Source organism: Stigmatopora argus, chromosome 3, assembly GCF_051989625.1.
Source record: "Stigmatopora argus isolate UIUO_Sarg chromosome 3, RoL_Sarg_1.0, whole genome shotgun sequence".
NCBI classification, from domain to species: Eukaryota; Metazoa; Chordata; class Actinopteri; order Syngnathiformes; family Syngnathidae; genus Stigmatopora; species Stigmatopora argus.
The window spans coordinates 14,187,784-14,215,502 of record NC_135389.1 but is presented as its reverse complement, the minus strand read 5'-3'; the positions used below and the strand labels follow the sequence as shown (position 1 = coordinate 14,215,502).

The 27,719-nt window shown below is 40.6% G+C and overlaps 4 protein-coding genes, 2 long non-coding RNA genes and 2 other non-coding genes across 12 annotated transcripts in view; 2 read left to right on the top strand and 6 right to left on the bottom strand.

The window, feature by feature from the left end:
* Positions 1-147: 147 nt before the first annotated feature.
* rpl4 (ribosomal protein L4) lies at positions 148-3,869 on the bottom strand. The gene is made up of 10 exons (XM_077596994.1): positions 3,703-3,869; positions 3,003-3,174; positions 2,820-2,926; positions 2,463-2,601; positions 1,424-1,548; positions 1,213-1,342; positions 803-959; positions 605-688; positions 340-460; positions 148-271 (listed from the first exon to the last, which is right to left on the bottom strand). The coding sequence occupies exons 1-10, from the start codon at positions 3,703-3,705 to the stop codon at positions 200-202; spliced, it is 1,110 nt and encodes a 369-aa protein (XP_077453120.1). The 5' UTR covers positions 3,706-3,869; the 3' UTR covers positions 148-199.
* LOC144072022 (small nucleolar RNA SNORD16) lies at positions 1,614-1,713 on the bottom strand. Its single transcript, XR_013299808.1, has one exon. It is a non-coding gene; the product is annotated as a small nucleolar RNA SNORD16 (small nucleolar RNA).
* On the bottom strand, positions 2,671-2,769 carry LOC144072023 (small nucleolar RNA SNORD16). Its single transcript, XR_013299809.1, has one exon. It is a non-coding gene; the product is annotated as a small nucleolar RNA SNORD16 (small nucleolar RNA).
* Positions 3,870-3,985: 116 nt separating the features above from the next.
* On the top strand, positions 3,986-8,575 carry zwilch (zwilch kinetochore protein). The gene is made up of 18 exons (XM_077596986.1): positions 3,986-4,316; positions 4,410-4,452; positions 4,525-4,617; positions 4,710-4,846; positions 5,181-5,368; positions 5,455-5,534; positions 5,610-5,765; positions 5,848-5,919; positions 6,008-6,101; positions 6,168-6,220; positions 6,471-6,564; positions 6,636-6,715; positions 6,805-6,961; positions 7,148-7,176; positions 7,242-7,378; positions 7,456-7,554; positions 7,900-8,015; positions 8,088-8,575. The coding sequence occupies exons 1-18, from the start codon at positions 4,264-4,266 to the stop codon at positions 8,174-8,176; spliced, it is 1,770 nt and encodes a 589-aa protein (XP_077453112.1). The 5' UTR covers positions 3,986-4,263; the 3' UTR covers positions 8,177-8,575.
* On the bottom strand, positions 8,226-13,595 carry lctlb (lactase-like b). Of its 4 annotated transcripts, none has more exons than XM_077596990.1 (15): positions 13,415-13,595; positions 12,431-12,609; positions 12,067-12,227; positions 11,904-11,991; positions 11,645-11,754; positions 11,441-11,569; positions 11,264-11,359; positions 10,657-10,711; positions 10,412-10,577; positions 10,064-10,337; positions 9,876-10,002; positions 9,607-9,806; positions 9,383-9,446; positions 8,955-9,032; positions 8,226-8,538 (listed from the first exon to the last, which is right to left on the bottom strand). In XM_077596990.1, the coding sequence occupies exons 2-14, from the start codon at positions 12,555-12,557 to the stop codon at positions 8,968-8,970; spliced, it is 1,662 nt and encodes a 553-aa protein (XP_077453116.1). In that variant the 5' UTR covers positions 12,558-12,609; positions 13,415-13,595; the 3' UTR covers positions 8,226-8,538; positions 8,955-8,967. The 4 variants fall into 4 exon arrangements, with proteins under 4 accessions (XP_077453116.1, XP_077453113.1, XP_077453114.1 ...); XM_077596987.1 differs by lacking the exon at positions 8,955-9,032 and adding an exon at positions 8,704-8,748; XM_077596989.1 differs by lacking the exon at positions 8,226-8,538 and adding an exon at positions 8,706-8,748.
* A 223-nt stretch (positions 13,596-13,818) lies between these two features.
* Positions 13,819-15,409, bottom strand: snapc5 (small nuclear RNA activating complex, polypeptide 5). The gene is made up of 4 exons (XM_077596708.1): positions 15,257-15,409; positions 14,593-14,705; positions 14,437-14,517; positions 13,819-14,321 (listed from the first exon to the last, which is right to left on the bottom strand). The coding sequence occupies exons 2-4, from the start codon at positions 14,680-14,682 to the stop codon at positions 14,139-14,141; spliced, it is 354 nt and encodes a 117-aa protein (XP_077452834.1). The 5' UTR covers positions 14,683-14,705; positions 15,257-15,409; the 3' UTR covers positions 13,819-14,138.
* A 1,522-nt stretch (positions 15,410-16,931) lies between these two features.
* Positions 16,932-17,642, bottom strand: LOC144071683 (uncharacterized). Its single transcript, XR_013299704.1, has 2 exons — positions 17,261-17,642; positions 16,932-17,165 (listed from the first exon to the last, which is right to left on the bottom strand). It is a non-coding gene; the product is annotated as an uncharacterized LOC144071683 (long non-coding RNA).
* A 94-nt stretch (positions 17,643-17,736) lies between these two features.
* The window catches only part of LOC144071682 (uncharacterized), a 30,923-nt gene continuing 20,940 nt past the window's right edge, over positions 17,737-27,719 (top strand). For both annotated transcript variants that reach the window (XR_013299702.1, XR_013299703.1), the window contains exons 1-2: positions 17,737-17,884; positions 20,716-20,796. This is a non-coding gene — a long non-coding RNA (uncharacterized LOC144071682). The remainder of the gene's footprint in view (positions 17,885-20,715; positions 20,797-27,719) is intronic.

Below are 27,719 nucleotides of genomic sequence, written 5' to 3'. Positions count from 1 at the left end.
TTGCCAGTGTCCATTCTTACCTTTGTCTCCAAATCCTACCTTTCCCCCCAATTCATACAGTGCAATAAGTTTTTTTAACCACAAAAGATGGATTTGCTAGATGTAAAACTTAACATGCAGAAAAATAACGTTGACAGGGGCAAGGTCTTGATTTTACCAAAACATTTATTGTTCACTGAACTTCAATCAGGTATTAAGTTTAGGCCTCAAATTTCTTGGACACTGACTTCTTTGCCGGCCTTTTCTTGGGTTTCAGCATCTTAGCCTTGATCTGTTGAAAGCAAAGAATTTAATTTGGTTGCAAAGTATGGACAATGGGTAACTAGTTTCGCTTCTGACCTTGGGGTCATGCTTGAGAATGGCATGACGTCTGACCGTCTTGGCATATGGGTTCAGCTTGAACATTATTCTTAGGTTCTTCAGAGGATTCTTCTTCAGGACTCTGCGTACGACCTTCCTCCTGTGAGAAGGCAACCGCTTAACGACGTCTGTCCTCACCCTTAAATTTGTTTGGGTCAGGGATGTCCTCAGGACATCTATCCCGTCAGCATTCAGAAACGCAGGCTAAAGTGGGAGCATAAACTGATTTTCAACATTGACTTGCCTGGGTGCACGAAGTGCTTTCAGGATCTCTTCGCTCTTCAGAAGTCTACTCAGGTCTGTATTGGTCATCTTGTGCATTGGCAAGCTGAAATAGGACTACTACTTAGTGTTCAAAATCAACATTTTTTCTTCTTCTTCAATAGACAGTACACTTCAGTCATATTGCAGCTCTCTAGACCATATTGCTACCAAAACCCACTTGTAGTCAGCCTTGAGGGAGGAAGCTTTACGCCAGGTACCGTACAAGTCATCCAGCTTGCGGAAAGCGCTTTCGGTCCAAATGCAGAAGCGACCAACATGACCGCCAGGGGCCAGTCTCAGAAGATTTAGGGAGTTCACGTTTTGCAGAGTGATGCCTGCAAAAGTACAACTTATGACAACCTGCAGACATTAAATTAAAACAATTGAGAAATTGGAAACACAATTTTTCTAAATTTATTGCCAAAAGATCACGAGTAACTGCACTTAAAGCAAATTTTTGGGACTTAGTTTTATAAAAGTGATCAAAACAAAAAATTCAACGCTTCATTTTAGTAAAAAAAATAGTTACATGGTATTTTTTTCATTAGGCTTTGATCAAATCAAACTAATTTCCAAAGAAAAACTTACCTGGAATATTTCTGAATGCCTTGGTGACCCCAGCATCTCGGTTGTATATAATACAAGGGCCCCTGCGCTGAATACGTCGACGATTCCTCATTTTACCCTTACCGGCACGCATTCGCTGAGAGGCGTAGACCTGGTAATTGGAGGTGTAAAATGTTACTCAACAGGTACAGCAAGGGATCCGCCCATTCAATTGCTTGTAACCAACAATTACCTTCTTGATGTCATTCCAGGCTTTAAGTTTCTTCAACAGAAGCACTGCCTCCTTGGTCTTCTTGTAGCCCTCAACTTTATCTTCAACCACCAAAGGAACCTCTGGGATTTCCTCAATGCGGTGTCCTGTAAAAGACACTGTGTCAAAAATAGGCATACAAAACCCAGTTTATGGCAGCTTTGGTGGAAGTTGCTCAGAATTCAACATACATCACCACCCTGTAACAGTTTTGAGACAGCAGGCAACTGTCACTGTAGACAGGGTCAGACGCAAATTACACCATCATGGCAAGCAGTCAGAATATAACTCATTGGCTAAAACATGACGTTTTCCCCTCAGTGCTACAAAAGAGTAGATAAATTGTAGACACGCATCGATAATTAGGTGGACCAAGATCTTCGGTCAAAATGTGTCGAAAAATGTGGTCTCAGTCCAAGACTCCTTTGTAACTGAAAACCAAAAAGTTGCATTGACGCAGGTAGTTTGGTAGCATTTTCGGCAAGTCTTTGTTGGCTGGGCACAGCTGGCACTGAAAGATACATTCACTTTCCACCTTTAGATTTTCAATCTTCTTGCAGTTTGAGCAGGTAAAAATGGGGCAACAGGATTGACTGTCAAGCTTTGAAAACTGATTTTGCTCCTGTTCCCATGTGGGCAACCACAACACGTCTCCCTTTAATAATGCCGACATGACTGAATGGGGTCAAATTGCATACATGTTTCGACGATATGTTGCGATAGGCTTACTAGTACAAAGGCGACATCTTATGGTCGCTATATGAACAAACCAGCTTTAACACTGATGATGCCCTTTCCTAAGTATTTGTTATAGTACTGTAAACAAATGGCATAAACACAAAAGTAATAATTGCTAAATTTCTGTCAACTTGAGCAATTTTGAACCCCCCCCCTTTTTTTTTTAAAGCTTGACGGAGCCACCTTCCCTCGAAATGGAAACAACGTTTAACGCAGCCTATGGTAGCCAATGAGTTAAATGAGTAACAAGTTCTTAAGTTCTGATCATAGAAACTAAGCTCACCCTTGGACATGACAAGTGAAGGAATGGCAGTAGCGGCCAGAGCTGAGCACATAGCATAACGCTTCTGGGTGGTGTTGATCCTGCGGTGCCAACGGCGCCAGGTTTTGGTGGGAGCAAACATGCGCCCTCCACGACACATCTTAAGACAAAGTTAAGGTTGTTTAACAATCACTATCAAAATACATTTTTTAAAGACTATACATTTGTGTGCTCAGAAACAATATTCATCAGTCAACTGAGCCAGTATTTGACAGCAGGCATTCTGTCACTGTGCACAGTGTCGGACGCAAATTACACCATCAGCGCACATTTGACAATTACCACGAAGCAGCACAATGTCTAATAAAGAAAGGATACGTTTCCAAAGGCACCCTGACCAGAACGGTGAGTACCGCCACCCCTCACACGAGGGATACGGGCCACGGCTCGTCCTGTACCCCAGGATTCAGCACTGGTCTGGTGACCTGAAATTCAAAGTCAATGTTATCGTCATTTCTGTTAAAATAGTTGAAGTCAGTACTCCGTGTTTCTTCCACTTACCTGCCAGTTTGCTGACAGCATAGGGCTGGCGATTATTTTTGCGCATGTTGGTGTGCACAAAATTCACAACATCGGGGCGAATAGGAGCCTTGAACACTGCAGGCAAAAGAACATTTTTGCCCGAGGAATCTCCTTTCTCGGAGTAAACCGAGACGAGGGGTCGGGCACAGGCCTGCGAAGGAAAAATGCAATTTACTTTTGACCATTGGATGAAACGAGTACATAGTTGATGCAATTTGACCTACTTCGCGTACGCATCTTAACCGTGTTTATTAATAGACGGGTGAATGAATGATTTTATTTGGCATCTACCTCGGAGGAGATGAACGAGGTGGCCCTTAGCATACATTCGTTAGCCTAAGTAGGCCTTTAACCTTAACGGCATTTACGATAAATATTAGACAAAAAAGACTAAAATAGAAATAAAAAATAAGACAACCAAGAACATAATGCGGCTAAATTACATTTATGATTTATTTAATTGTCGTAGAATTGTCACGAACGCCGAAACACGTGTAACAGGCAGACACGCACACGATTCACTCAAAATGGCTTCTCGAGGTAGTTACTCTCCGCGGTAGCAATGCAATTTGATACATTAAATATACTTAAGGAATAACGCTTCTACTGTATAACGGGTATATGTATATATATTTATCGACACGGATATGTTATTTAACAACACCAATGGTTTCCTCACCATATTAGCTATTTTAGTTTCGGCTCGCCAGGAACAACGCTCCTCCCGTTATGGCGGCCACAGAAAAAAGGAAGTGTGCGTTTCACTCTCAATGGTTTATGCCTCCGCCGAAAAGAACATCACTTCCGTCGAAAAAAATTATATTGACTTGGGCACATTACGAACCGCAAAAACATATTTTATTTTTATATTTGTGCTCTTTGAAATAAATATATAATTTCAAATAGTATACATTATAATGTGTTCCTTTAAACTGAGTTATTTTGTGGGGGACTATTTCTTTACGCCATCTTGTCAAACGTGGACGTAGGAACGGAAGTACTATCTGAAAAAGACAGCTTTATTTATTGTAATTTCTTCTATTCAATAATGAACATACAAACGTTTCGGTTTTACCAAGTGCATGTATCCAGAATAAATTTACTCCAACCCAATTAATTTAAACCAATTTTAATGAATGACGAACTTTGGCATAATGACGTCACTTTCGATAGCGCGCGACAGTCAAAATGAAAACAGGAGAAGCCAAGTTGCAGTTCTAATAAACAGCGTCCATCAACCATGGCTTCAAAAAATCTCTTATCAAGTGTGAAAAACATTTTTCACACACTCCGGTGAGTGTTACGTTTCAATCCCATCCGTAAGAGCGGTCTTACTTTAGTAGCCGTTAGCTCCAATGAGCAGTTTTGTTCCTTTTTATGGAATAGAGCTCTTCAAGAAGATAAGAACAACCATCCGATCACTTATGCGGTAATTACACTTTCTGTCAGCATTATTGTTCCTCATTATTAAAATTAAGCCGTGAGTCTATCTTGTTTTCAGGGTGAGTTTCAACTATTGAAGAAGCATGGAGACACAATTAATGTCTTGAATTTGGACTACGAAGATCATGAAGTCTTCATTTGTGAAAAACTTGTGAGTCATTGCCATTTTAGCAATTGTCTGCTTTGCCAATAATAAGTGCAACTGCAATCTTATTTGGCTGATGTACTTTTTTCCCATCTAAGGTCACAAAACCAAACGACTCGAACGATGATGAGTCGACGCTTGAGACATCAAACTCCACCGAAGGGGATGAAGGAGATTTGTTGGCTGTCCTTGAAACTGAAACAAGACCACAACCTCTCACCTTAACAAAAGCAAGGTGATTAATGTTTTCAAGTTAAACAAGGGATCACATCTCATCCTGTCAAATAATTTACTCTAGGTGACTATTTAATTTCACAATTCTGAACTTGGCTCACATTTCCCCTTCATCATATTAATACTGTAAGACATTGAGCCCGCTAAAATAATTCTCACAATTTTTATCAATAAATGGTCTAACAAGATACAAACTATAACAAAGGACTTTATTGCTATACAATTTTGCACATAAAGGTCTTTACTTTTTCAAGTGATCTCCTGAAGTGTTCATTTGAAGGAAGAAAACAACAACAACAACAAAAACAGATTTTGTTGTGGTTTAACTCCTAAAGGAATCTGATGTCTTGGTATACATTATCGCAAAATCCCAATTTTCATTCTGTGGATGATCCATCCTTGCGACCACTTTGGGTACGATGTGACATGTCAGATCCAGCTCGTACCGCCTGGGTAGGAGCAGAAGGTGTTTATGTCTCCGGTAAAGTCAGTGGCGTCAATTTGTACTCTGTCACATGCAAAGGTAAGTATAGGTAAATTTCTTATTTAATTTTGAGACAAATGAATTACCGTGTGATGTTTTAAAAAGTATTCTAACATGATTGTTAGGCCCTGAGCTGAACAAAAGTTTGTTGATAAAATTAGATGAGCTAAAAGAAGAGCATAAGAGAAGGCATCACCCCTCCATGGTAAATTTACCGTGCTTCATTTTCCTTTTTAAGTTTCATGTCACAGCATATGACTATTTACGGGATTTCCCATAGATGGCAATTAAAGGAAGTGCCCACTTCGTCATGTTAGGCTCCACTGTGGTTGAAAACACTACAATTGAGTCAAAAAGTAGAGTGACAATCGATTTCAAGTGGAGCCGTGTCGAGAAGGTCCTCGAAACCCCCCCGCTCTCTTCTACAGCCACATTGGTAAGATGAATTAACTTGATCGTCACCTTGTTCTCAAACTGTGGGCACATTTACCAGCTGGTGGAACCATCAAATGTTGCAGAACATCAAGGTCGCCAGTGGAGACAAGAAAAGCCCCATGTTTGCAATGTTCAGGGAGCTTCAATTTGTTCAGGTAATGGATTTATTTATTGAAAAGGGTTGTCTAGTCTGTTGGTTGGTATACACCTGTTAGTTCACTGTTCTTGCTTTGGTTCTATTAGATTCTTGCTGATGGTTTGAGAACTGGTGACATTGAATGGATGCATCCTTTGGAAAGCAAGTCTGCAGTGGATCTGACCAAGGAATACCTTGAAGGTATTCATTTTTTAAATATTTTACAGGTTGTATATAATAACTATCCTGTTTTTAATTTCTTTAAAGCACTTCAGAACCCAATAACTTTGGAACAGGAACAGGCCTCCGAACCAACAGTGGTACAGTGAAAACATACCAAGTTCAGGAAATATATATAATATATCTAGTTTTTACACTTTGCAAATAATTTATGTGCTTGTCTTTATAAAGTAATTTGCATAAAGTGTAACAGTAATTATGCACATTGTACACACAACATGGTGTTGTAGTTGTAAACATGTCAGCTTGACAGCCGAGTGTGCAGTTGATTTCCAGCTAAGAGTAGTTTGCCTTTCCCACTCAGTGATTTTTTTGTTGTTGTTTCAAAAGGCTGACCAAGAATTCACCCCTCCACTCTTTAACACTTTACTGCCACGAGGCGATTTGGATTTTGTGGAGGAGCTCTGGGTTCGCATGAGAAAGAGTGAGTCAATTCTGTCATTAGAGGAAACAGGATTCATGTGGTTGTAACAGAAATAAACCAACATTTTTCAGGTGTGGTGTGCTATCAAGACATTGTAGACAGCCTGAAATTGGTCATCAAAGCCTTGACTTATGACGAGATCAAGCCTTGGGTAAGGCTTTTATTAAATGTAATGAAGAAGAATGACATGCTGCATCATTGATTGCCGTGTTAATGCTGTAAATTGTGTCTTTCCGCCAGATTCACAGCGACAGTAGCAGCTTTCTCAGCAAGCTCATCCGACAGTCCTACGACCAGAAGATCGAACAGGTGTCGCTTACAGGCCTCACTCCTGTCCAAATGTTTTTAGAAATGGGCCTTGACAAGATGAGGAAAGATTACTTCAACCATCTCCTTGGTAAACTTCTGAAAACACCCCGAATCGGTATTTTGTGTTTTAAACATGAAAATATTTTCCCCTCAGCCCTTTGAGTGGAAATTAGTAAACAAAACTCCTGTCCCAGTTGGTTCAATATATGCAATGTGTTTTGAAAGATTGTCATGCTTGAACTTGCATACTATGGTGTGGCTTTTTTCTTTTCAGGAGAAGAATTGACAACTCGAAACAACTTGGTGAGTTTGGAGACATTTTAACACGAGCGGCAGAGTAGATATTGAACAGATTTGGCTTTGCGTAGAGTTATTATGAGAACACAGAGGTGGATCTGCAGGAGCAGGTTGTACGACTGAAAAAACTGCACCATCTGCTGGAAGTTGTTATGACTGGTAAAACATTCCTAGATTTACCCTACGACAGATGTTTACTTCTTACACAGTAAGTTCCTTCGTTGTGTGTTTTTCCTCCAAACGCGTTGCTAAAATTTAACTTTATATTCATCTCTATTCTCATAGGTTGTGTTTACAGCACAACAAAACATCTAGTACATATGATGAGAAACTTGAGTTCAAACTGCAAATCCAACCGTCGTCGATCACTCATTTTTACCAGAAGTAAGGAACAACGCATTTTGTACAAAAAGCTGCCATGTTTTGTCCAGAAATGATAAAATAGAACTCCTTTGAATTCACGTTGGCTTGAAATGCATTGTATCGCTTATATTAGAACGTTTTAAATCATATGTTGCCTTTTCTAGTAGAAGAGCATGTAATGGTTTTGTTTGTCAATATATAGTATATACCTGGCACAAATAAACAAAAGCCACACTAGTATTTGATGTAAATACATTTGTGTGCCCCGTGTTGTACCCTGGCTACTGCCCATAGTTAGCTGTGAGAAGCTGCAGCACCCCTCAACGCTCGTGAATGAATAAATGAATTTGTTCATATTTATTACAGAGAATATCCCGCTGTGTGGGGAGTAGAAGTGTCTAGTGGCCAAGGGCCTCACAGAGTCAGAACATCCTTGCAGGTCAGCGACAGACCACTCATTGATCATGTCACGTTTGAAGCAGGTGGGTTTTGTCTCAACTAACTACAGATACCGCTAGTATACACGACTAATTTTTTTAAAACCCTTTTTTTAGGTCATCCAGATAAAAATTTGGATGCTGACAGTTCAGAGCCTGCCTGGTTTTCTACCTTGTTCACCTGCAGCTTTGTCAAACTTGCCTGAATTCACAACATCAACTTTTCAAACAAGAAGCAAAAACAAGACAGTGGGGGGAATTTCACAGCAATATTTTAATGGGAGGATTACAAATTGTAATTGTTAAGCATATTTTTGTTATAGCAAACAGTTTTCACATCAAATTGAAATCCAATCCACATAAGCTATTTTTGTAAACACACAATTCTATAAATATTTGATTCACTTCTTCTTAGTAGTTGTGTATTGCGAAGTTGTGATTTTTTGCAGCTTTTAGTTCCGCCTCTGTAGCAGGAACATGAGGAAGACGGCACTCAGTAAAATGGAGAGAGTGCACACAGTGGGAACAACAATCTCAGTTACCATCTCCATGTGGCTGGTCAGTGGGTCTGTAAAAAAATAAAAACACCTTTTACAAATGTATAAGCCTTTCATTTTTATTGTAAACTGCCAATAAAGCATGTTGCAGCACTCAAAGGGTTTGTAATTAAAAAAAAAAGGCTGAATACTTATTATCCCTATTTTATCACTTTTGAACACAGGTTGTATCTTACCATGTATAAGTCTTAGAATATTGGCAGCATTACTCCGCTGATCCTCTATTAAAGAAAGAGAAATAGCTCAGAGTTGATTGATAATAATTGGTAACCCTTTGAGAACTGCACACACTAGAAACTAGTATTGAAACACAATTAAAAATGACAACACTTCTGTAGCCATCAACTTCACGCATGTTACTGTTTTGGTTAGTTAAATGGCATTGCGGAAGACCACAAAACAACACACATGAAGTGAAGACTTGTACCCGCAATCAAATTCTAAACTTCATCATGCACAGGCCAAACCCTTGGCTTTTCTGCATGTTCCGTTGCTTTTCTTCTAGCTGGAGGGGCAAACAAAGAAGATGTCTCAGATTTCCTTTGCTAGGTTTTATATTTCTACTCCAAAATTTGCTTGACCTCTGCTAAGGTTAATTGTTTGATAACAGCACCACACTAATCAGGCAAAAATTAGTATTCACTCATAAGTAGTGCATTTTAAATGTGTGTAGCTTGGCACTGGTACCAATTGTTTGGCTTTGTCAGAGGTCTCATTGCAGATCTTGTTGGCTTTATTGGTTTTAGGTTGTTTTTTTTGGGTTCACTGGTCGTCTTTTGGATTTTAGGCCAGAATCTTTATTTGTTTACCCCAGCTAGTTGTTATGGGGAGTATTTTTTAAAAGGCAAAACTGACCTGCAGCTAAGAGCTGGTTACTTGATGAGCATGTCTCCACAGCTTTTCTCCTCCAGTTCTCAACCTGTAGAGTTATGCAATACATTGTATCGTACATGCTGTATAATAAGAAGTCTTATAACTTTGGTTGTAGATAGGCAACATTCTTTTTTTATTTAAACTAAATAACTTGAAAGTGAGTTTGCATTGTATAATGATTTGTCATTAAAGCGAGTTGCTCTTACCTCTCTCTGATTGGGAAATCCATTGGAGCTGATGATGCGCTTATAAAACTGAACAGATGCTTTGGGATAGCGAGGCTTGTTCTTGTTCCTGAAGTCCACATAATATAAGCCAAATCTCTCAGTGAAGCCTTCGTCCCATTCAAACTTGTCAAGCAGGGACCATGCGGTATAACCTTTGAGATTCACGCCATCTCTGAGAGCTGAGAACGTAAGTCAATCTATTAACTTAACACTTCAATGGAAATGCAGAGGAGCTTTATAGCGTTCACCTTTAAGCATCTCGTTGATGTAGTCTTTATAATACTTTATCCTCCACTCATCACAAAGCTCTGTGCACTGCATCTTCTCCGAGACTCCATTCTCAGTCACATAAATCATTGGGTTTCCATACTGAGTCTGGAAAAGGGAATGATATCAATATTCCATTTTGTTTCACATAAGCTGACAGTTGCAGCACCTTCACGAAATTGAGCATGCGCCTGAAGCCCCACGGCACAGAGTAGAGCCACTCGGAGCCGGGGTCCGGCCACCGGGGGTCAACCAGCTCGGCTACGTCGCGATCCATAAAGAAGCTGCTGGTGCTTCGGCCGGGTGGGTTGTTTTTCTGGGTGATGTAGCGTGTAGTAAAGTGACTGATGCCCAGGAAGTCACTTGTACCCTTGATGTAGCTCTTCTCCTGGGGAGAAAATGTGGGCAGGCGTGACACCCCAAGACCCTGCTGGGCACTTTTCCTACCTACAAGAATTGCAATCAGTGATTATCTCTATGGGAATTGTGATTTCTGCTTGAAAAACAGATTTTTAACTTGCCAATAAAGTCTTTCATCACTTGAGGGTAGTCTCCATGAAAGACGGGTGTCGCAAACCATCCGAGAGAGAACTGGACATATCGCTCGGCTGCTTCGATGTCCTTCTGATTGGTAATGTCGACAGGCTCGCCCCAGTCTGCTGTCAGAGAGATACCTACAAGGCCTGCAGATGCAGATAGCAACTCTAAGCACAAACAAGTTTTGGAAAAATACACAGTATTCTCAGTAGCGTGATCGTATACCGTTTTGTTTTGGCCTCCATTGCGTATCATACGTGTGCCAAACTTTAGCGTGAGCCTGAGGGAAAAAGAGATTTTTATCTTTGCGATAGATAACTAGGTTTTACTAGTGTATGACATCTCATCTGATCTCATCTCATTTTCTGAACCGCTTTATCCTCACTAGGGTCGCGGGCGGGGCTGGAGCCTATCCCAGCTGACTTTGGGCCAGAGGCGGGGGACACTCTGAATTGTTGGCCAGCCAATCACAGGGCACATAGAGACAAACAACCACTCACACTCATATTTAGGGGCAATTTAGAGTGCCCAATCATGTCTTTGGAATGTGGGAGGAAACCAGAGAACCCAGAGAAAACCCACACTGGCACAGGGAGAACATGCAAACTCCACACATGTGGACCCACCTGGATTTGAACCCAGCTCCCCCACTGTGATGCCGACGCGCTAACCACTCGGCTGCTGGGCCGCCCAGTGTATGACATTTACAACCTATAAATTACAATTCGCTCCAAAATATTGCCATTTATAATTGTCAGCATTTACAAAAAATCAGATTTAGTCAAATAAAACCATGCCCCCTTGTGCACTGCCCACCACCTGATCATCCTACCTTAATGATGTGATGGGCAGCCCTGTACGCTCCAGTTCCTCTTGTCCTCAGTCCAGGTGCGTGCTCACCTGTTTCGTAGCCTTCCACTGCTACAGACTATACAGAATATACTTTATTTCCATATGACTCCTTACAGAAGAAAAAAGAATAAACCAACCGAGGGCAAATCAAGCATACCCATGGATTGCTGAACGTAATCCAATATTTGACTCTGTTGCCAAATCTTTCAAAGCACAAATTGGCAAAATCGTTAAAATGATTGACCATGCTAATGTTCTGCCATCCGCCATATCGCTCTTGCAAGACCTATAAAAACAATGAAGGAACTCAAAGACTGAAATGACGGAAAAAAGGTGAACTTTGAATTCTGTGTGTACAGACCTGTGGGAGATCCCAGTGATACAAAGTCACAATTGGGGTGATCTTGCTCCCCAACAGGTGATCAATCAGATCATTATAGTACTGAATTCCTCTTTCATTGATATGATCAGCTGTGGAAAATACATTAATCACATGCTCTTCATATTTCTGCTGTACTGGAGGTGTATGTGTTTGATGAAACTTGTTTGAAGTATAACATTGATAGTTTGATCAGGTCACCGACACATTAGAAAGATTATGTTTCAGTTGACTTGCTCACTTTTAATGCCTGTGGGAATGAGTCGAGGCCAAGAGATGGAGAAGCGATAGTGGTTGAGTTTAAGCTCCTTCATCAGTGACACATCATCCTGTTAAAAAAAATCATGAATAAATAATCAAACACTTCAATCTCATGAGAAACATGCCTTATTGCATACATCTACCTTGACTTTGGAGTAGCCCTCACAAGAGGAGTCCCCAGTGTCATTTTGTAGAATTCGGCCTCTTTTGTGACTGAACACATCCCAGATGCTCAGTCCTTTTCCATCTTTATTCCAAGCTCCTTCCGTTTGATAAGCTGAACCGCCGGCACCCCACGAAAACCCTAAAAGACAAAACAGTAGCTATAATTTTTTGATAAAGACATCTAGTGTCATAATAATAACAGCTCTACAGTCCTACTGAAGAAGCTGTTGTGCATATTGAACTAGTTCCAGAAATGGTGGCCTGCTTTCTAATAAAGGGCAAACTTAATAGGTAGTACTGTAGATGAATAGATACATGATAGTGACGCAAGGGTCATCATACCAGCTGGAAAAGTGCCATAATAGAAGGAGCCGTGGTCGTTCTTTGTCCAGTCGAAGTCCTCAGATGCAGACACACACAGCACCAACACAAGCACATGGTGCGTGCAGAGTGTACAGCCAGACCACATGGTCTTCTCTAGCCTTCAGCACACTTGGGATCTGGTTCTCTACCACTTCTGTCTATATAGTGCATATAATGGATTGTATTGCAATTCTGACTGCATTTCAAAGAAAGTTCATACTTAATTGCACAACAGAATCAAATTAAATGGTCATCGAATGGCACACAAACACGTTTCGGACAGTGAGGGGTCCCTCATACCAAATGCACAACTACATGACCCCTTTTGAAACTCGATGGGCTGTGAACTCATCTTGCTGAGGTTGACAGAATTCACACAACTATGATTTCACATCTGTAAGCAAAAATATCATTATATACTGTGCAACTTTAATATAATGTCACACAGTTTTGTTTAAATGTACATGCATCAGACAGTGATGCTCGTGTACATGCTCATTTTGTGCAGATTAAATTTCCTTCTGATTTCAAAGGTAAAGTATTACAAATATTGTTTGATTTTATCTCATCTCACCAGTTATTTTACCACTCAAATAGACTGAGTCCACATTTTGATAGACATTGTCTATTTAATCAAGAATGGGAAGGGAGAACAGATTCTCTTTTGTAATTCCGCCCTGACTGCAGACAACCAAGTGAAACGAAACATTTTTTTTTTAAAGTAAATGTAAAAAAAGAACATTTTAAAATATAACTTCTGTACTGTTTTCATTGCAATAGAAAAAACATTTCTGACATATATTCCATTTTTCATCAGTACTTAAAAACTAAAACTGGATAACTAGGACAAATCACATAGTTATACAAAGTAAATTTACATCCATGCTTAGATTATTAAATAATCTAATAATGGATGTAAATATATTTAATAATATTATTTATTATTAAATTCAATTACCGTACCTTTTTTGCTTTATGAGGAGGTCATTTGTAGATGTGTGCTCTGTTCAGCCCCAATGCAAGTGTTTTTTGCCCCCTGGGACAGTAGCCCACCAAATGTAAAGCTGTGTACAGATGTATAGGGAAAAGCTCCTCTATTGTGGCCTGCCTCCTGTTACAGTGCACGCGTGTGCAGAGCTGGTGCCGCTATGATGGTCAAAGCTGGTCCTATTGTGAGGCTCACTGCATTGTTGCATGGTGTTAGAAAATGCTGAATGGTTTGTTGGCACAAAGTGTTTACACTGCATAATCCATTGGGCTAGAGTACAGCAGAGTGTGTATTGGATTCATGCACAGAACAAAAACTGAGGTTTATAGGTTCATAAGTGTAATCAATGTATAATGCAGATAAGAAATAAAACATAAACCCATGTACAAAAATCTTTATTTTGTGCTTGTAGGATTTTGCATATGGCCCAGCCATACTTTTTCATGCTAATAGACACATTTCTCACTAAGTTTACAACAAGGATCGCGCAATGTACTGAAATCTTATATCTATAACCATGGATTGGAGAGGACATTATGAACAGAACACACAAACCAACAAGCTACAAACTCAGTCATAGTAAATTGAAACTTTTCAAATGAAAATGCTACAATAGTGCGCAACAAAAAAATATACATAGTGAACCTTGTTGATGTTAAAATAAGGAGGATTCAATCAGTAATAAGGAAGTAAAGCAGCTCAGTATTCATCGTCATCTTCATCATCCCTATCAGGCGCAAACCCATACTGATTGACATATTCATTTTCTTCCTCTTCCTCTTCTTCATCTTCATCTTCTTCCTCTTCCATACCACAATCAGCCGCATTACTTAGCAGAAGCTTGGTGCAGTTGATCTGGTTCTCATCGTCGAGATTGACATTCTGAATGAGTAAGAAGGGAGGGTTTTACCATCATTGTCAAGGCAAGAGCTTTTGTATGTCATAAGATTTTGTTTGGCAACTGGCAAATAGGACACGATTGTCTCTATTGTAATACCTCAATTTCTGGAGATGGACATTCGAGGGCTCCTTCCTCATTCTGAGCTCTAATGATTGATTGCAAGGCACCTTCTTCAAACTGAGACACAAATTGAACACACAAAACATATTGGTACGAGTACAAATAAAAATGTTGTCTACACCTCTCACTCACCTTTAGCCTGTTCAGCTGGTCTTGTAGCATGACTTTGATTTTGAGGAGAGTCTCCTCCTCCTTTTTCAACTCTTGTAGACGACTGTGCATCTTCTACACCTGCATTCCACAAACTGAAATGGAATTTAAATGAGATTGGATTCAGTTTATAGTCAAAGCACATACCAGCTTCATGAGATGGTTCATAACTATACAAGGTTTGTCAGATGTTTCAGTATCTGTGTAACAAACGGTATTTTAAATAACATAATTTCAACCCAAACCCATAGTGGTCCAAAGTCGATGAATTTCAATTGGCATGTTTACATTGTTAATAGTTAATGTTTAGGTGTCAAGAATAATTGGTATATACTCGAAAGCGCAAAATGAAATTTATTATGATGATTTCACAAAATACACGTGTACAGTACTGCAATTTACAATATTTATAGGATACGGATATACAAGATGTCATTTCCACTCTCACACGATTTAGGTAATAGTATTTATTTTAACGTGATTCAATAGTGTGAAACCAATGAGTATGAGGTGTGTAATAATTATAACGTTCACCAAATTATGAATCAAACAAAAACATTTTGTTCCTATTAATACCGAGTGCACACAGCTCACAAAGTAACGGCAGATTTCCCATGCATTTGCAAAATCAGAATGATAGCGTTACCTCTATTGGCAATCGGCTTTACAGCTGCATATTTACAAATAGGCTTGTGTGAATAATTTCTGTAGTAGAGAGATTTTGATTGGAAAATTCTAGTTTTAACAAAGCTTTGAGAGCAAAAACCATTACTACTTCCTGTTTATTTCCTCCGTTCAGGCGTCACCTCCGGGTTCATTCTTTCCAAGCAAAACATGTTTTTAACTCTACTCACTCTTTCCCCTATTCACTATGATAAATATGTCCTATTATGAAACAAAAATTTATTAATAAAACAAAATTGGCGTGTGAAAATGTTTGAGGCAGTGAAATGAAATTTCAATGCTTGGTGTTTGGCGACATCTCATGGCCTCTTTTGTTAGTTTTCCAAAATCGTTTGTCAAATTGTAAAATAACAGTGACAAAATAAGTTTCCCCATCAAACGTGACGGTCACAAGCTGATCAACGAGGTTCCAGAATCTAGCTTGTGCTAGCTAATGCTATGTAGTATGATGTTGGACTGTATGTTAAGATTTAAGTGTACTAAATTAATGCAATGTATGTAAGTCATCTTTTACAGAGTTTTTGTTTGGCTAAATTGTGTGTGTGTGTATGTGTGTGTGTGTGTGTATGTGTGTGTGTATGTGTGTGGATGTGTGTGTGTGTACGTGTATGTACGTGTGTGTATGTGTGTGTATGTGTGTGTATGTATGTTTGTGTGTATGTGTGTGTATGTGTGTGTATGTGTGTGTATGTGTGTGTATGTGTGTGTATGTGTGTGTATGTGTGTGTATGTGTGTGTATGTGTGTGTATGTGTGTGTGTGTGTATGTGTGTATGTGTGTGTATGTGTGTGTATGTGTGTGTGTATGCGTGTGTATGTGTGTGTATGTGTGTGTATGTGTGTGTGTATGTGTGTGTGTATGTGTGTGTGTATGTGTGTGTATGTGTGTGTGTGTGTGCGTGTGTGTGCCCAAGCCCAGCCCTGAGTTACAATTGACTTGTCTCTCCACCAGAAGTGCTGGAAGAAATGGTTTTGCCAAACCTTCCAATCTTTCAGAACTCCATTGCATGATGAATTTATTAATTGTTTATAAAGGTTGACGTGCCACCAGTGAGTACAAGTGTCATGATTGCTCTTGGCCTTACTCGAGAGCGTGAAACTGGAGCTGTGTGTCAGCGTAGTAGCGGCCTGAAGGATTAGGGGAGGTCAGACCACGGTCGCTGCAGCTGCCAGCCAGACCCCGCCATGGCACCTAGGTTTCCGTGTGGTAGCTTGGAAGTGGCTAATGCGATGTAGTTATCACCTGGACATAGTTGCTTTCTCCTTGTCATCCTTCTTACTACGCTGCCTCTCCTACAGTTTCTTCGACGATCAAAGACGCGAGCGAGGCTTAGCGGCGACCGAGGGCACGGCTCAGTCGCCCTGCATGTGGCTGGAAGCGGCTGTCCGCTATGCTTGTGGAATGTTTGAAGGTGCTCCCACAGTCTGTGGAATGCCGGCCGTGCTGGGCGTGTTGGAAAAGGGGCCTCCCAAAAGGAGAGGAATAGGAAAAGAGGTGGGGGAACATAAAAGACGAGGGTGGGGGTGACCTTTGAACAGTGCAGCCGGGCCAGTAAACCGAACCGTAAGATTATTGTAAAAGTGGAGGGATAAAAAGAGAAAGGAGATCATTCTGAGGGAAAGATGATACCTTGAGAATGTGCGCTGGAATACTAGAGTAATGAAAGGACTTCCATTTTTTTTGTTGAAGTTTCATTTTTAGAACTTTGAGAACATTTTTTTGTGTCGTGAAAATTGCTGCTGTTCCACGAACATGCGCGTTATTGATAGCTGTGATGTGCTTTAGGTCAGGTGAAGGGAAACGAGGGGGTGGCAGCTCCAGGATGTTCTCTCTTAAGCGTTCCAGTGATGTGGACGGGGAGCCTTGGGTGCCTGTGAAAGGAAAGACTCATGTGATTCTGGAGCCTTTGTTTCCAAGGAACTACCTCAGCCCATACATATCCGTTTCCGAACTCCCACACACATACAGTATAGTAGTCGTGCGGATCTGCACGCACACGCTTGTGACCAGTTTATATCAAGGTTGTGTTCACTTTCATCATCATATATTAGAGGCATTTGTTATGGTTTTAGGCGAAGGCCCCCGAAGCAGGCATGAAGACAGCTTTTCTGATGGTGATGTCTCTTCATTGCAATTCACCCTGACAGAGTGAAGGCACAAGGGCAGTGGCGTAGGCAGGTTGTGGTTGCAATCGTGGTCGAGGTCGTAATCGTGGTCGAGGTTGTAATCGTGGTCGAGATCGTAATCGTGTTCGAGATCGTAATCGTGGTCCTCGGGCAAAAACAAGAGGCCGAAGATCAGAGAAGGCAAAAACAAGGACATAGCGTGAGAGGGTACTTTACAGTAAACTGATAAAGACGATCCAGCGCCCTGGTCCAGCTCTGGGTGCCTTAAATACCTCCATGGCTGTGATGAGCCGCACCTGCTTCTGCTTAGCCCATCAGGTGCTGGACCTGTAATTGGATGACAGGCGCCACCACACACCTGTTTGTCCCTGGGCTCGACAGCATTGACATAGAAGCGCTCTGTACTGGGAATATCCTTTGTGTACTTTGCTGCTGCAAGTCATGAACAAGATTCTTAAAGCTAGGTGAGGTGCGGCGGGAGTACTGTTCCCTGTATTGCCTGTAATTGATCCATTTAGAACAATAATGCATTTCACCACTACATACCATGCATAATACTGTATTGTTGCACGCACTGTGGTAAACTGATGAATAATTCTGCCGCATACATTCAGTATAGATGTACACATTTGTAACATTTTCTATCATGATTGGTGTGTTTGCGAAACTACGACAAGAAGTGGTTTACATGGGTAATAGCATTTTCTCAACACACTGCGTAGCCTAGCTGGTCAGTTACTAGAAATGTGAATAATGCAGGAATCTCCTTTATTATCACAAGTTGATGCTTATCTTAATTATGAATATACAGCTTTAGGAGAAAGCTTTGCTCTATTAAATGCTATTCTATTTTAATGTTCAGTTATGACTCATTGAGTAAGAAGCACTTTTAAGACGCAGCTTATTCTCGAGCGACTGCGCATTGCAGCCCATTTGACACGTTGTCACTAGATCGGAGGATGATTGATAACAGTGTTAGTCATCGCTGAACTAAAGCACTTTTCAGTGTGTTTGTGTCTTTCAGCACTTGTGTGTAGCAAGGTGCCAATTATGCAAAAATGTTATGCCCGTTTATCAAGCATATTAGTAGTTGAAGCCGAGCATGACTCCAGAGCTGACTGGAAAACCTTATTCTTGTTGCATGAGCATTTGATCATCTAAAAAAAAACAATACAATACCCTAGAAACACGCATGTCGAATAGAGTTGTGTCCTCTGTTCAGTTTTGACTTGTTGCATTTATTGGTTGAATCTGTCTTTCTGCAAAGGCAGACTGAACTGTGCAAAGTGGAAAAGTTCGCATAATGTTTTGATCTAGTGGAAGCCGGAAAGTTTGTCTGCATGTTTTGAGAAAAAGACAGATGCCTGGAAAACTGAACCGAGGCCAAACGTGTTGGCAGATCTAGGACGTAAGTAGATCCAATGTAACCGCAGTTAAAAGATTGAAGGTGGGCTGCGACGGAATGAGCAGCTTCACGCTGGAAGTGAGGGAATGCCATGGGTCACGGCATAAGGATTTGGCGCTGATATGATGTTTTTTTGCTCAGGCAGATTGGGCGGTAGTTTGGAACCAGAGCTGCCATGAAGTCCTCAATCACAACTGAAATTTGTAAACTAATTGACCACCCGTACAGAGCGTTCTTGTTCCGCTGGCCTTTTTGCATGAAGTGAGAGAGAATACCTTCACGAGAACACGACTGTAGCGTGATTAATGACGTTCCTTTCCTCTCTCTTGCTCGCTGTCCTGTCCCTCATTTGGTAGGCCTCATCAGGTTGGTACTTTAACAGACCCTTCTCATCCCTTGATACCCCAAATTAAATAGACTTGTCATTTCAGACAAGCCAGGAGAAAATTACAAGTCCTTCTGGTGTTGGCTTTCTAAAATGAATCAGTCATTGTGTCTATTATTCAGTTAGAAACAACCAATTCCTTCCTATATACTGTGATGAAAGATATCTTGAAATGAGCTAAGTTACATATAGTAATCCTTTTTACAGTGAAAGATCGCGTACTACTAAAGGCGTTGACTTATAGGGCGATATTTTAATACCGCTAAGGTGTCATGTCATTATTTGTTAGTTAGCAGTCAACCATCTTGGGCTAGATGATTAATTGATAGCATCATACTAGAATTTTATTTAATAGTTATTTTTTCTAAGACGTTTCCCGGGGTCGAAACGCATTACCACTGACGTCCACTGCCATAGTGATCAGTGGGGAATTCCAATAAAATAAGTCTTTTAATAATAACATTTAGATGTGCAAGATGGTAAATTCAAAACTGATTTTTAGCATTTTATTTTAAGGCCATCTGATGTCCTAATTTGATTGTTTTTTCTTTTTTACCTTTGTTTACAAAATGATTTGGATTACAAATGCATACAGCCTTGTTATACTTTTTTTTATCTTTAAACTTTTGGTTTACACTTGTACGTTAGGCATACTAGTGCTCAGTAAATGGGACGTCCTGTGGTCCGTTTGTTAAGTGTTAAGAGTTGGTTTCAGCAGACAACTGTGAAGATGGCAACCTGTGCTAATGGGAGTTCAAGGCTGAGAGAACTCACTGGTTGGAGGAATGTGTGGACACGGTGACAAAACCATTTATTTACCAGCACTTCCACTGTGAGGTCTCGCACCAGCAACCAAGGTGCAAACGCAGAGAAAGCACAGCTGCGTGTGAACGCAGTAGTGCTAACGCTGCTTGCTTTGATTACCTCGATGCGAGAGTGCCCCCGATCTGCTTGAACACCACCCATCTCGTCCGATATCCTGAGTGTACCAAGTGAGACATTCCAGGCATGCGAGCTCCCCGTGACTAATGATAACCCGTTTTCAACATTTCCAGTGCTGTGGGCCCCTTGGCGTGATAAATTAAGTTTTCCCCCTGTAGTCCAACAAGAGCAACTAGGTCAACACCACAGAATGATTTGGGTTTTAGACTGGTTTGGATTGGATTACCTAATGTTCGGGACACTCTGGGTTGCGGCTAAGATATATATTTCATGTTAACTTTTTGCCCTCGGAACGCCGGCATGACTCTGGGGATGCTGTGTCATCAGTTTATTGCTGATTGGATTAAACTTAACTTAATTAGAGATCATGGACACGCCGTAATAAAACAGTGTTTATCCAAGCCGTAATGTCTTCATGTCACATAAATACCATATATTACTGCTAGATTAATGAGTGCATATCAGATAAAAGTATAGTATTCCAGCAAGTATTTTTTTGTGGTTGGATCATATGTGTCCTTTTATTTCATATTTTGAATCTATCGTGCTCCTCTATGTTTTAGAAAATCTTCATAGAATCTCAGTGGATTCTCTTTTGGGCTGTTTCTGGTGTCAGTTAAATTTTTCCTGACCGCATGTGACAGGTGAGTTTACACTGTTTACACTTCTTATAGCTCATCAAAACTCAACTAAACAGACACCAGGTTTAGAATCATACACAGTTGTCCTCAAATCCTATGTTTTATAGTTTTTGATGTCTCGGGGTACAAAGAAATAATAATCTCCTTATCCTCTGCGATTGGCTGGTAACCATTTCTGGGTGTACCTTGCCTACTCTCCATAAATGACTGGAATAGGCTCCAGTGCAACGCGACCCCTGTGAGGATAAACGAAATGGAAAATGAATGAATAGTTTGCAGGAGGTTGATGCCATCATGATTTCAGCCCAAACAGGCACTGGTAATTTTATTCAAACTATCATTTTGGTTTTAAACCATCATTTCATCAACCTGCACTATAAGTCGCACCGTTCATATAGTTTGGTTGGGCCTGCAACCCATACTCAACATATTTTTTTTGTGCCTCTGACCATCGACAGATGTTATGTTAACAGATGCCCATTTAGCCTGTTGTTCTCTATTTTACTATTGTTTCTTTAACATATGTTTGCTGTAGGTTTCTGAGAAAATAAAAACAATTGCCCTCCCTAAAATGTGAAATATATATATATATATATATATATATATATATATATATATATATATATATATATATATATATATATATATATATATATAGTCCTCTGAAAAGGTTTTCTCATCTTGCGCTTGACTATCCCAAAGTATAAAACAAAAATGGATATGTGCAATTTACTCAAAAGTGGTGCATTCACCTTTTTCCCATTAGTAGACAATGTTGAAGTGGTCTGTCATGACTCTGGGTACATTGTTGGACTAGGCAGGAAGTGTTATGCAGGGGCTGTAGGGGAGTTGCCAGGCAACAGGGTGGGCAACTTGGCGTAATGAGCGCAGGGCTCAGGAGCTGTCTGCTCAGTGTTCCAGGCCCTGACAAGAACAGACAGGCTGGCCCGAGACGGCCTGCGTGGAGCTGCCACCGTGGCCACCTGCTCACAGCAATCATCACTAGCGTTCTGGTCAGCCACCGATACAGCATACAGCCCCAATTAAGAGCTCTGCATGTCCCCCTCCAGCCAGCCATCACGAACACTACAGCGAGTCTGACAAGGCTGCCTTTTCTCCCCCAAACAATCTCTAATTAACAACATTGGTTGTGGTGCAGCCGGGCTGCCGAAGAGGCCCGGCCTCCGCTCGGGTAATCATCTTAAATACCGGTTTATTTCCTGCCCCTTGTGCCTCGCTGCTTCCAGCAGCGATTGGATTTTTGTATCTGTTTGTCTCCAATTTCCTCTCACTGCTAACGTGTCTTGCAGACACACTGTCACTTCCACTCAAGGCGATGTTGATTGATCTGACTGCTTGGACTCGGTGAGCAAAGTTTGAAGCAGTCCAATCCAGTAGACTATTCATACTGTATATTATTTGGATGAAAAAAAGGGAATTTTAAGTAGCTTCTACTCAATGATTCCTTAGAGTTTCCATCAAATCATAACATAGGGGTGAAATGTAGCTTGCGAGGTGACCTCATTAACCAGAGCAGGATTAAGTGTGTTTCAGCCAAGGGCAGAGAAGGCGGTGGAATTTCCTTTCATTGGGGAGGTGTTATTGTTGGAGAGCGGAATAAAGACCAGGCGAACACGATGAAATAAATGTCTTAAACCCAGATTCACGACTGCCACTGGAATTATGTCTAATCATGTGTCTCGACAAATTCAAACAAACACCCGATTGGCGGTCGGATCATGCCGTGACAAATATGAGCAGAGCTAATATCCATGTTATTAGAGAATGTATTTGCGTTTGCATTTTTTTCACCCCAGCTCCCAGGGTGTCTGGTCTGGTTTACAAAAAAAGGAACCATGGATTTTCATCTTTCAGTTTTCCATGGCTTCCCTGCAATTATTAAAGTTTTTTTTTAGCACACTTTGTAAGCCATCCTTTAACTAAAGTATTCATTTTGTATAGAATTATTTGTTGACATCAATGCTTATTTTGCATTTTAATCTGTATTTTACAGGCAGACCATCGACCCCTCATTTTCTATGCGTTCAACGCTTGCTGTGACTTTATAGCCCTGTTTTATCCAACGCATGTTTTGGATTGTTAATTGTGTGATGATTCATAGATTGAGCAGCAGATGGTGTCGTTTATCACAAGTGTATAATGTGGACCCTTTGTATGCGTACATACAAAAAGTAAGCAATAGTGCAGTGTGTTGGGAGGTCAATGTTCTAAAACATTTTAGGCATTTACACACACAAACACAATATATCAGGCTGTTTAACAGCTTCATGTCTAAAGACACGTGTCGGGGAAATTTTGGTCCCATTTAATATATACATAAGTTGTGCAGTGTTAGTTGCATTGGTAGAGTGGAAGCCAATTTCTTCCAGAGTTTCTGGAAACACCTTGCAGATAAGGTGCAACACAAATAGGTTGCCAGTTCAGAACTTTACCAATTGTGTTCTATTGATGTTGGTTCTGTGAAAGAAGTATTGTAGCTTCACTCCACTATACGTATTTTATAGATCTGATTTGGCTTTTCTCCTTTCTCACTTGTTTTTTCTTTAAGTAGGCTGTATTGGCTTAGTGAGGGCAGCTTACATTGCTTGCCGTGCATGGAAACTTGTGGATTTCCCAAAACCCAATCTTTTCATGACCCAGCAGTTGTTTAGAGCAGGAGGTTCAGCAAATTCATGCAGTACAAGGGGAGGCATGGGTGGAGCTTGAAAAGATGAGAGCAGTCCCACATTTAACCACCTTCCTCTTGCCTGCATTAGGTCATAGGCTAATATAGGGGAGGGTGTCCGTCACCACTTCTGTGTATTGGTAGTGCCTCCATGATTGGATTTTTGCACATTTTTTCCTCTTCCGTGGAGGATGATTTTATGCTATTAAGTTGAGTGATGGAATGTTTTTTTGTTACAGTAACTTTGGAAATGTTAGTGGTCCCCCCCAAAACGCCCCCTGTAATGCTTTTTGGACCGTTTATTCTTGAAGAATCTCAAGTTAAAACTGTTTTTAATTCAGGAATTTGACAGACAATTGTATACAGTTGGACTACAGTTTATTTTTAGACTTCCCAGAGGGAGGTCTCAAGTTCTCACCTTATTCTTCTCCTTGTTCTTGATGAGTAAAATTACAACACCTCTGTTATTTGTGGACGAATCAGAATGAATTTTGGTAGATGTGCGCTAGGAATGTGTACATAGTGTAGTTTCAGATTTTTGTGTCAGTGTTGATTGTGGAATTAAAATGGCTACTTTTCAGTTATACGGAGATGGATCATAAAGAATTTTGGTAGGAGCGTTCAAAGGATATAAACGTATTGATGCGCAGAGTGGAAGTATTATTTATTTACTTATTTTAAATACCTTGGCAATGAGGGGCAGTTGGCGAAATACCCAGCGCGAATGGTTCTTGAATGCCAATGCGGTCGTAGTTAATTTTTATTCATTCAGTTATTTTAACCACCGTTTATCCTGGTTAGGGTTGCATATCTGCAAAATAATTGAGCACTGATTCTCTAATTGATGGATGTTTGATGGTTGGGTATCACTAACCTTCAGGGCTGAACCTCTGTGAAAGAGTTAGTCTGTGTCGTGATATATTTTTTCATGCGAAGGAGGGAAAATGTTTGGTCGGTGTGCCGGGGTCTCTGAACTGTCTTTTTTTTTCTTCCATGAAGTCAAAGTAAAGTGTTTGACATTTTAAGTTAAGCCTGACTACTGATCTCTCCTCCTCAAAATCCCTGCCCCTGGCTGGGATCTAAGTGTGAATTGTGAATCAAATGAGTGGCTTAAACGTGGCTCATCTTCTCTCCCATTCTTGTCCTCAATTTCTCCCTCCCTCTCCCAGTGGTTTATTGGGTCCCTCACTGAAGTCCGGCAACCAAGTGATCCATAACTGCATATAGTTTCATGCATCCGGTATCTGTATTTAGAATAATACCCAGTTGTCATGCACATCCTTTTTTGTTTTTGCTGGAATGAGCACACACTTACAATTACAATTAGATCAGCTACGCATCAGTAAAAGGGAGTGCATCTCATGACCAAAAGGCAATTGACTGTGTTGGTCTACCTTATTGATGCTAGAAATTCTGTCCATAAAAAAGAAATAAAACCACTTAATTTCCTCAAGCGCTTCTTTATCTTTCATAAAATCGTTTGCCATTCAGCTGTTTCAAAAATAATTTCCTTTAAAGTATGGTAGTACTGTGAACTTGCCAAAAGTTCCGGGAATCAACAACTATCAACAACAATCATTCCAAACAGATAGCCTTGAGCTTCTTCTGTTATGATCCGTCAAATTGATTTGTTGCTTCAATAAAGGAATGTTCAATGGCTATTATACCGTTTGAAGGTCAATGAAAACCTTTAGATATGAAGTGAAGCACATTGGCCTCGTGGTGTCAGTTTGTTATTGTACTGCATGCCTGACGGCTGCAGCACGTCACTTTCCATCACTTTCCCAGGTTAGACCCTGAGAGGCTTTAGGCTGCCCTGCTGTTTACAATACCTCCCATTCAGCCCACTGCTTCTCAATGAAATTTCTATTTATAGAGGTTGCTGGCGTGTACAGAGTCATCTCCCTGTTCTGAATGAGGTCTGGTGGTTTTGACAAGGTTAGCTGGATTAAAGCATTGGTGTGAGCTGGGCGGGGGTCTGAAGGACAGGTCACAGGGCCTGTGAGAAGGCCACCGGGAGAAGACTGGCAGCTCTGACTTTATTTGATGGTCAGCGTTAGCCCACTATTTAGTTAAATGCTGAGCAGGTGATGAAGCAGCGCTATCCTAATATTTACTCAGTACCCAAACTCCACTTTCATCTCTTTTAATGTGGCCTCCGTGTCTGCACTTTACCAACATTGGCGCCAAATACGCTTAGCTTTCTCTCCTAATAACGGGAAGCCAACATGAAACGAGACCTGTTATAACAGCGTCAGTGCATATTGATGCAACCACTGTCACAACGCTCCTCTTATGACCCCCATCCACCCCTTCACTGAGCCAATAGCTGACACTGACAGGTATATCCTCCTGTATCCTATCGCAAATTCACTGAAAAATATTTTGGACTTGGCTCAGAGTGTTTTTCACTAATGTAGTAATTACGGTGCATGTAAAACATGTAACCGGACCATTTGTGTAAAGAACCCTGTTGTGTCAGAAATGTTTTTGTCAGAGTTGAATTCAATTATATAGAGTGAAGGCCTGAACTTTGGTAATATCCTTGCAAAGGTTTTCCTTCAATATTTTTGTTTTGAGTCCTCGCTGTTTTCGTCACAGTGGTGCTGCAGCCAACTTGGCCAGCTCTATTGTGCTGCTGGCCTTTCTTTGAACCTGTGTAGCTATAAACATGGCTAAGTGCTCTCCTGCAGAAGTGGGCCTGCAAGAGGACAATACTGTGACAGGAATTTGCTGTACACTGTCGCCAGACACACGCTTAATTAAACTTGCGCAGCTAGAGTAGATTGGTCTCTGTGGGGCAATGGAACAAAGCTCACTTAAATACAGCCTCTGATTTGAAACAGACATTGCAACATGTCCGTAAACTGAACATACCACTATTTCTTTGTTGACATGCTAATTTATCAATGCGACTTTGTAGGGAAATAGATACTTAAACCACAGCAACAAAGCATGGAGTAGTTACAGCTGCGTACAAAGTGTAAAAACTAAGCACATTAGTGTCCATTTGAGTTTTTATGAAACATATCACTACCCCCGTTATCATCGCCGTCTTCATCTGCTGCCCGAGTTCTACCAACCTCAGGCCAATATCTTCTCAGAGCCCTGTTCAGTCCTAAACTAAACATCAAGCTGAGCTTTCCTCTCTTTAAATATCAAAATGGAGCTTGTCGTTGAGCTCCGTAAGCTGCTGATTTTGTTTCAAAGATTTTTGGCCAGCTATCTGCTCGGTATCTTCAAGAAAAAAACACTGTCATTGTGTGGTCAGGATAAGCTGTGTTGGGAGAGAGTGCAAATGAATGCCAGTGTGGTCATGTTTGGACAATTTAGAGACGGCTAGAGAGGAAAAACCCTCAAAGTCATCTAAACATAGGAACTCCTAAAGCTTCTAGGCTCTCACGGTCTTGAGGCAGTTGGAAGATGACAGAAAGTCCTTGTTGTAACTACGGAGGGAAGCTGTCCACAGTCGGAGACACCTTTGAAGACCTTACGGCATTACAATAAATATTTTCCACAGTTTGAAACGGTTTAGTTTGTCCTGTTGTTTAGAGCGCCTTGTTAGTTCCTCATGCTGATTTCATGCCAGTGCTCTGCTGCACTCCTACATGTTTTCTGGCAATGAAACAAAGTACAGTGCTACCTCATTTACAAATGACACAACTTCAAGAGCCTATAGCATCGAGACGTCCAATTGCTTTTCAATTTCAGTTTAATTAAATGAACAAAAACTAGGCGTCAGGAAGAAATGTTAATTTATTTACTCTGAACATAATACTTTGCTCATGCGAATGCTTTTTTTTAAACTTTCAATATCATTTCTAAACCTCCGAGCAGATATTTGGCCTATTCTGAAAACTGCTGCAGCTTTTTCAAAATAGTTTTGACTATCTGCCAAACTTCTGAAAGAACTCCCTCCTTAGTTTGCCACATTATCAAGTTACAAGAAAGCACACATGTTCAAAATTGAATCATTTTTATTAGAGCATTTCATTTTTATTTGGGCATTCATTTACAAAGTAAATTGTACCAAAGTGTTTTTTCCCCATTCAGACATGTGTAATTGTACTGAAGTGTTGCTTTCATGCTTCTTTATACAAGGCCGCACAGAAATCCTACCACCCACAAAGATGTGGGTTACCAATTCATGAATAAACAGGGCAGAATGAAATCCCTTAAAACACACTACTTTGTATAAACACAAAGTCAAGTACAATACTGTAGATACATTTAGACAGTT

What these genes read in the sequence shown, in the direction of transcription:
- rpl4 (XM_077596994.1), bottom strand. An exon ending in TCCCTCAAGGCTGACTACAA is followed by an intron (nt 689 to 802) that starts GTGGGTTTTGGT and finishes GTCCTATTTCAG; the next exon opens with CTTGCCAATGCACAAGATGA. An exon ending in AAAGCACTTCGTGCACCCAG is followed by an intron (nt 461 to 604) that starts GCAAGTCAATGT and finishes GCCTTCTCACAG; the next exon opens with GAGGAAGGTCGTACGCAGAG.
- zwilch (XM_077596986.1), top strand. Translation starts at nt 4,264, where the DNA reads ATGGCTTCAAAAAATCTCTTATCAAGTGTGAAAAACATTTTTCACACA. An exon ending in TCTCTTCTACAGCCACATTG is followed by an intron (nt 5,766 to 5,847) that starts GTAAGATGAATT and finishes CAAATGTTGCAG; the next exon opens with AACATCAAGGTCGCCAGTGG. An exon ending in CTGGGTTCGCATGAGAAAGA is followed by an intron (nt 6,565 to 6,635) that starts GTGAGTCAATTC and finishes AACATTTTTCAG; the next exon opens with GTGTGGTGTGCTATCAAGAC.
- lctlb (XM_077596987.1), bottom strand. Translation starts at nt 12,557, where the DNA reads ATGTGGTCTGGCTGTACACTCTGCACGCACCATGTGCTTGTGTTGGTG. An exon ending in AGGGCTACTCCAAAGTCAAG is followed by an intron (nt 11,992 to 12,066) that starts GTAGATGTATGC and finishes TTTTTTTAACAG; the next exon opens with GATGATGTGTCACTGATGAA. An exon ending in CATTCCCACAGGCATTAAAA is followed by an intron (nt 11,755 to 11,903) that starts GTGAGCAAGTCA and finishes TATTTTCCACAG; the next exon opens with CTGATCATATCAATGAAAGA.
- snapc5 (XM_077596708.1), bottom strand. Translation starts at nt 14,682, where the DNA reads ATGCACAGTCGTCTACAAGAGTTGAAAAAGGAGGAGGAGACTCTCCTC. An exon ending in ACCAGCTGAACAGGCTAAAG is followed by an intron (nt 14,518 to 14,592) that starts GTGAGTGAGAGG and finishes TTTGTGTCTCAG; the next exon opens with TTTGAAGAAGGTGCCTTGCA. An exon ending in GTCCATCTCCAGAAATTGAG is followed by an intron (nt 14,322 to 14,436) that starts GTATTACAATAG and finishes TTACTCATTCAG; the next exon opens with AATGTCAATCTCGACGATGA.